At 32.0% G+C, this 7,659-nt stretch overlaps 2 protein-coding genes across 2 annotated transcripts in view; both read right to left on the bottom strand.

The window, feature by feature from the left end:
- Positions 1-349: 349 nt before the first annotated feature.
- Positions 350-5,142, bottom strand: LOC111087923 (cytochrome P450 3A19-like). Its single transcript, XM_022396361.1, has 3 exons — positions 4,431-5,142; positions 3,481-3,643; positions 350-787 (listed from the first exon to the last, which is right to left on the bottom strand). Exons 1-3 carry the CDS (start codon positions 4,556-4,558, stop codon positions 707-709), a joined length of 372 nt encoding a protein of 123 aa, XP_022252069.1. The 5' UTR covers positions 4,559-5,142; the 3' UTR covers positions 350-706.
- A 1,064-nt stretch (positions 5,143-6,206) lies between these two features.
- Positions 6,207-7,659, bottom strand: part of LOC106468050 (cytochrome P450 3A8-like) — a 16,830-nt gene continuing 15,377 nt past the window's right edge. Inside the window, exons 9-10 of the mRNA XM_022396360.1 lie at positions 6,856-6,949; positions 6,207-6,357 (exon numbers count right to left, since the gene is read on the bottom strand). Of these exons, the coding sequence (XP_022252068.1) occupies positions 6,225-6,357; positions 6,856-6,949 (227 nt within the window). The 3' untranslated portion in view covers positions 6,207-6,224. The remainder of the gene's footprint in view (positions 6,358-6,855; positions 6,950-7,659) is intronic.

The raw sequence follows: 7,659 nt of genomic DNA, 5'->3' as shown, positions 1-7,659 counted from the left end.
AATATAAAAACATCAATGTTTATTAACTTTGAAAAACGAATTTCAAGATGTAATTGAATAAAATTACAACAGGGCGGCAGTAGACTACTCGTGGTATGTAAATATGTATTTAGTATTTCTTTTCTTTGATCTGAAATAACTAAATAAACAAAAAACACGTGATTTGTATAAAAAATTCTAGATCTACTGGTTTCTAATAGTTTGTCGGCTTTCAACCGTAATTTTTAAATAAACAAATAATTACTAAATATATTTTAACTGTTGACTTTTCTTCATAGATGAGACGAACGTCGTGTTACCAAAATACGAATAAATAAAAATGAAAAACACTTTTATCTAAGTCAAACAGTTCAGCATTAATTAAAGCATGTTTATTTGGAATCCAACTAGCATTTAATACACCATGTCACTCGCTAGTAAAAAATAACATTTTATTATCAAAATAGCGCCCCTCTGTTGCACAGCGGTAAGTCTGCGGACTTATAATCCTAACAAGATGGGCACAACACAGAGAGCCAAATGTGTATCTTTGCGCTTAACTACAAAGAAACAAATCAAGATATAAAATACATATCGATTATTGACCAAAAAACAGTAACCTCTATACGATAAGTATACATATTTTTTCCCATTCTCAGCATAAACAGAATCAGGCCTATTCTCTTGCACTTGAAACTTTTACAAGATAGCTCACTTCGGCAGCAAATCAACGACGGGGAATAGCTTTCACGAAGACGCCTTTTTCAGGGGTCAAGGTATGCTGGTTGATTTGAACACTTAATTTTTCCTGTGAAGAAAGAACCAAGATGTTAGGCCTAACTATAGATTCCTTGAACTTGATTCGACAGTTTACATTGTTATTTTCACAAATCCTGACTTATACTCTACCACAGACTTGTGTGCGAGGAAACAGAAAATTTAAAACGTGAACGAGTCTGAATGTGTGTTTATTTATAAGTTATTGCTATTCTTTAGCTAACCAGACAAATAGATCGTGACAATTCCTGCGGTTAACCGGAATTATAATTATAAACTATCTAATATAATTTACATGTTTATAGATTTATAAACTGTTTTGTACATTTTATTAAATATCTTATTAAGTAGAGAGTTTAAAAGATAATTTCAGTTTGGAATGAATATAAAAAAAAATATATATATATTGTACAGTTCTTAACTTTTCTGACATTTCCTCACTCCTTAGAAAAAATACCTCTGTTGCGTCATGATTGTGGTCACTATTTATATTCTTCGCTTGAAGATATTGTTACGTCTCCGTTCGTTAGTTAATTTTCCGTAAATTCGTTCCGATGAAACTTTAGGGACACAAGTCATTTCTTAAATAAAACTGGTTTATTCTTTCTGAATATAACTTTGCGATACACTTAATTTCAACAGTCGCGCTATAACCAACGCTATAATTCTCAACGAACGTCTCACGTGCACAACAATATTCAGTTCAATTACACACACATCGTTCCGTCACGTTGTGACCGTCTTATATATACAAGAATAACACATATCTAGTAAACGCTAGAGCATTCATGAAGGAACAGGATATTTCTAGAAGGGCGTGGCGTGATACTAGTCACGTGACCTCGCTGACGCAACAATATTTTCATTTACAATCGGTCATCGCCAGAAACTTAGCGGGATACTGTTACTGATATCGATACTTTTGCCAGACAAATAGTGCGTAAACACATAAATATGTATTATGTAGACAAACAGAATAAGTTATTTCTTGTACAAGTCATTTCAGATCTTATAACCTATATAAAAGTTAGTGTGTGTCACGTCACGCTTGATTTCTCGATATAGGAGTCATAAAAACAAAATGCATTTATCCAGATAGAATAGTTCAATTACTGTGTGCAAGGAGGCCGTGAGGGAGCGTTCCGTGAAACCTTATAAGTGTAGTAAGTATTGGTATAATAAGCCTAAAATAAAGACGTAGTGTGGGATCACCTAACCTAGAGCCAAGTAAATAAAATTTATCATGAAAGTAAAAATATCGATTCAATTTTAAAATTATAACGTTTCTGAATTAAGCTATTTTCTGTTATATCTCCAACGTTTTTAATAAAAAAACAAATAAATCTCTTTAATCAAAGTAGACTCTAAATTAATAAATATTTGTCATTTTATACTTTCAGTACATAGACTAACAACAATTTTAGGTTATACTCTTGTTGCTAAAGCTACATGTCGTAAAAGCCATTGTTGAAACGTGGCGTTACCAAAACGCACTGGCTTTTCTATATATTAGAAGTTGTTAATCTAACTGATTTTTACCAATAATTAATCTATGAATAGGCCACGAATTAATTTCATGAATGATCTACGTTTTGATTGGCTCATAGTGGAATATACCGACGTTTGATTGCCTCGACTGTACTTTTCTGCCTCTTTGTTGGTCAAGTTTGATTTTGCAAAATTTATCTATTTCAGTTAGCTATCAAATGTGAGGTTAGGGTATACTATGGGGGTGGGGGTGGTAGTACTTGCCACATAATTTTTGATGGGCTATACGGTAGTTCTAAATACACCCGTCTGTACCAGTGGTCTATATATACCGTTATCGTTAAGTCTTTAAAGTTAGGTTTGACCCACTTCTTCTTCCAAACTACCAAATACTTAATATTTATATTTAATGTTTCTTTTCCTGTTACACAATCAGGTGATATTATTTGCTTAAATATAAAACAGAAAACTATACCTACTGTATATAGTCTTTCACTATATAAAATATTTATAATTTCATTGTTAACTTATTGTTACATATACTTCAAATTATCAACGAACGCATAATGAACTACGATTATTTAAATAAAATGTTTACATAGCTTTAAATCCTGCAATTTAATTCCGGGATGATTTATTTCTATTTCTTATGCTTTAAACTACAGATTTATTTAAACTACGTGAAGCTGGTGACTCGAGTGAATGACAGTTCAATGGTGCCCCATTTTTAATTTTAAAGTAGGACTAATACTAATAATAATACATAATTATTAATAATACGAAACAATAGACCCACATTTGTTTTAATTTTATAGTAGGCCTAACATACGAACACTGATCTCTCCTTTTTAATTTTAAAATAGGCCTAACACTGATATTTATATAAAAACATTAATCCCCATTTTTAATTTTAAAGTAGGCCTAACACTGATATTTATATAAAAACATTAATCCCCCATTTTTAATTTTAAGATAGGCCTAATACTTTATTTATACGTTAAGAATGGTCCTTCACTTTTAATATTAAGGAAGGCCTAATACTGATATTTTACTTAAGCCTCTAGAGCATATTTCTTACGTTAGCCTTTGTCCCCATCAGCTGAAGAGTTTAACACCCCTTCCTCCCTGACGTGATAATTTCGCAATTTCAAATAGATAATAAGAGTGCTTTACACATTCTTATAATCTGTTGCAAAGTTAAAATAATTCTAACAACTCGTATTAACGACTTCTAACCTCTGGTGATTCGTCTAACGTGAGCTCGAACCAGTAGAGCAATTTAGCAAGGGCCAGTTTGGCCTCCATCTGAGCGAATCTTATTCCGATACAGTTTCGTGGTCCTTGTCCAAAAGCTTGATAGACCATCGGGTTGATTGAAGAGCGATTTTCTGGAGAAAATCTGCCATTAAAAATAAAACATCAATTTCTTTTTTTTTATGATTTTAATTATTGTTTACATTATTTGTGAATAATCCATTTCCAAATATTTTTATACTTACGTGTTATTGTAACTGACCCAATGAACATAAATACAATTTATATGTTTATGTATAAGTGCTTTTACCACATACAGTGTAAAACAAAAATACTGTACATTGTCATCAGACTTCTATAATCAATGACAGCTTCAATACAAAGTTTTCTTTAAATGATAGTCATAAATCATCAAATATGTTACAGCTACTCATGCCACTAGGGGTCTCTACGGTAAGTAAAATGTTCTAAAAACTTTTTTTTTGTAAACTACTGTTTTTGCTAATGTGCAAAAAATAATAATAATCCTTTTTTTTGTGTTACATTCCATTAATAACAAAATTATTCCCTGTTAATAGTACTTTCCAAAATATAAGTTACAAACATTAATTTTAACTATGTTATGAAAACAAAAAATAAAGGTTTTTTAAAACTCCGGACATTAAATATACCTAACAGTATGCTAGCGAAATATCATTAAATCTTCCTCCCTCATTTTTTCCTTCAACGGCTTTTTTTAAAATTTCAATAGAGGGCGTAATAATTAGCCAAGTTTAATTCAATAAATTAAGATCTGCCAACAGAAGTTCGAAAACATATACTTTGTACTATTATTATTAAAATCTGAGAACGACTTCTGCAAAAAAACATAAAATATTTGCTTACAAATAATGAGTAAAAAGAAAGCAAAAAAAAAAAAAAATACCACCAACCTAGTGGGATCAAACTTTTCTGGATTGTCCCAATACTCAGAACTATGATGAAGATGATAAACAGGAACTTGGATCTGAATTCCTTCAGGGATAGTCACGTTCCCATATTTCACGCGTGACTGTACCATGCGATTTATAAAACTGAGAAAATAAGATCAGTAGAAAACATTATTATTGTGCTTTTTTATTCAACGTGACACGTCACTTTTAAACAAATAATTCGACGTGGAAAGTTAGGCTTCTGTGAAATATATCTGAGCGCTGTTGTTTGACACCTGGAACTGCTAGCGATTCCTACACAACAGAAACTAATGAATAACATAGCACGAACATTCGTGCGGAATGGAACAGAAAATTGATGATACTCATAGACGTTTGTCTATTAAATTCAATCTTTTTATTCTACGCCTTTGCATGAATTCTTTGTAGTGATTGGCCGAGAGCACATCATGTGGTACGAAACTTTTTTTTTAAATTACACCACTCGCCAGCGTTTGGAGGATGTTGCTAACAAAGGAAGACTTAATTGAATAAGTAGAGTTGTTTAAATATTTGTTTAAGAACAAGTAAAAGCTTCGAATGGTCTATTCTTTCATTGGGGTGTGTCTATGAGCCAAACTAGTTTCGGAGAATTCTACTCCTCATCAGTGATCCTGAACACTACCACCAATGCAGTATCTGACCAAACCAAGCCTTTATACTAGTGAGGTATCGAAAATCAAACTGGTGTATTTACGTGTTTTACACTCACAAAAAAATACCTATCGTTATATAGGTATTTGAAGACCTTGTAGCAATCCGCCACAATCTAACTCTTCGTACTGTTAGCCGACACTGGGCAGCTTGTACATAATCGAATATATATAGTTGTTTAAACATTTGTTTAACAACAAGTTAAAGTGAGTGTAAAAATTTTAAATACACCAGTTTGAAAGGAAGACTTATTCTAATAACGGCTGAAAGGTGTTCTGTCTAACAAAAAACATAACATTTGTTGTTTTCTTTTAGAACAAAATTGCACACCACATTTCTACAAAGAAGGGAGGATCGTGGATAAAAACAAGTGATGGATGAATAATAAAAAAGGCAGAATAAGTAGGTATTAAGAAAAGTATCAACAGCTACCTAAGAATTACCATGGAAACCTGGATTTATGTTGGATTTGAGTACATGCTCCGTGGAAGTAAATGTTGGTTTCTTAACTATTAATTCCCATTTTCTAGATTAACTGTTTGTCTCAGCTGGTACAGTAAACTATTTTACTGTTAATTTATAAATCACATCAAGAAAGCTTTGACATGAGATCACTGTGTACAGTATTTTATAAACGCCGTTTCTCTGTTAACTATATGCTGAACTTTGGATGTACGAGAGATTATTCCTGTTATGTGCCTACACATGTGTGTACAGTATTTTATAAACGCCGTTTCTATGTTAACTATATGCTGAACTTTGGATGTACAAGAGATTATTCCTGTTATGTGCCTACACATGTGTGTAATGTATTTTCCAGAACAAACTTGACTATTCAATTTTAGGCCGATTACAGTATCTGGATCAAGTTCTAAGCGAATCCATGCGAGTTTATCCTCCTGTTATCCTGTAAGTAGGGATTTATTTTCCTAAAAATAATCTTACTGACTCGTATAAATTTCTGATATTTTTTTAAATCCTTAAACTCTACATAAACTTCAAAAAGATTTTTTTTATCTAAAACAAAATAAACTTCATTAATCACCAGTTTGTGACAATAACAATGAAATTAAACAACACTTGCACCTGATATGAATGAGTTCATTTAAAGCAGTTTAAACTAACCTCGTCGTTCATATGATTATCCAATTCTTCACGAACTTGGTTTTGAACCTCTGGATGTTTAGCCAGTAAGTAAGTTGTATAAGCCAAGGCGGAGCTGGTTGTTTCGTAGCTGTGGAAGATTTCACAGAAATCGTGAGACAAATGTGCTTCTTTATATTCCAGTTATAAAACCATGAAAATATTTACTAAAAATCCTAGCAGTTTAGCTTAAAGAATTGTCGTGTAAAACAACACGTGCATCTTACCGGATGGCAGAAGGAAAACATATCACGTGTGACTGAAAAAAATTAAAAATATATATTATTTAAAAAAAAAAGACGTTAAACTTTCGAAAAACTGCAATTAGACACAGAATATACAAATAGAGCTCTAATATAAACATTAGGTGAAACTTGAACAGATTCTGAAAAACAAAAAACGTTAGCCTCCTAATGGCTCTCAGCGGTAAGTCTGAAGGCTCATAACTCTAAAAACTGGGTTTCGATACCCGTGGTAGGCACAACACAGATACTCATTGTGTAACTTTGTGCTTAACCACAAACAAACAAAAAAAGAAATAGTTACGGATATAAATAAAAAATAAAAACTTGTTAATTGAAGAAGTTACCCAGCAAGGAAGACGATAAGGGCATTTGCTTTTATTTCATCATCTGTCATATATCTGGATCTTTTCTTTCTTTGTTCATCATCAACAGCATGGTCTACGACAGTCAAAAACAAATAAACTTAACGGGGATCTCGAAAAATCACACAATAACGAGAAATTTATCACAAAAATTAGAGAGAGAATGTTCTAGAAATATGTGTAATAGTTGTGAAAATTCACCTTATAAATCAAACGTCATAACACTATAAGGGCTATCGATTAATAAACTTACCTTTGTTGCGTAAAACAAACAAAATTCGACAACGTTCTTGGTACAGATTATAGGCTTAGAAGTTTTACAGAATCTCACGAGCTTTTAGACACTTGCACGCCTATATTTTAATTCCTTTGGGCATTGTTTATGGTAACAATAAACAGTTTTAGTGCACTGACCAACAATGGTTTAAGTTCCCATTAGTTAAAGATATTATTAATAATATAACAGTTCCAATTGTAGTACGACATTACGTCATTAGGTTATCTACATTAGTTTTTATTATTACATGTATTTGTTATATTAACGCTTCTTGTATCTTTCCTTACTACGTATTATTATATCATTTTCTTCTTTCTCGAAGCTTACCCTGATTTCCTTTTCAAGTTTAAACATTTATTTCTTCCTGTAGCCAGTTCTTCGTGTTTGTTACAGTTAAATAAAGCTAGTGGTGAAAGTTTTTAGACGCGCTACATATTGTTACGTCTCCGTTCGTTAGTTAATTTTCCGTAAATTCGTTCCGACGAAACTTTAGAGACACAAGTCCTTTC

Source organism: Limulus polyphemus, unplaced genomic scaffold, assembly GCF_000517525.1.
Source record: "Limulus polyphemus unplaced genomic scaffold, Limulus_polyphemus-2.1.2 Scaffold2849, whole genome shotgun sequence".
NCBI lineage: Eukaryota > Metazoa > Arthropoda > Merostomata > Xiphosura > Limulidae > Limulus > Limulus polyphemus.
This window is presented reverse-complemented; position numbering and strand designations above follow the sequence as displayed.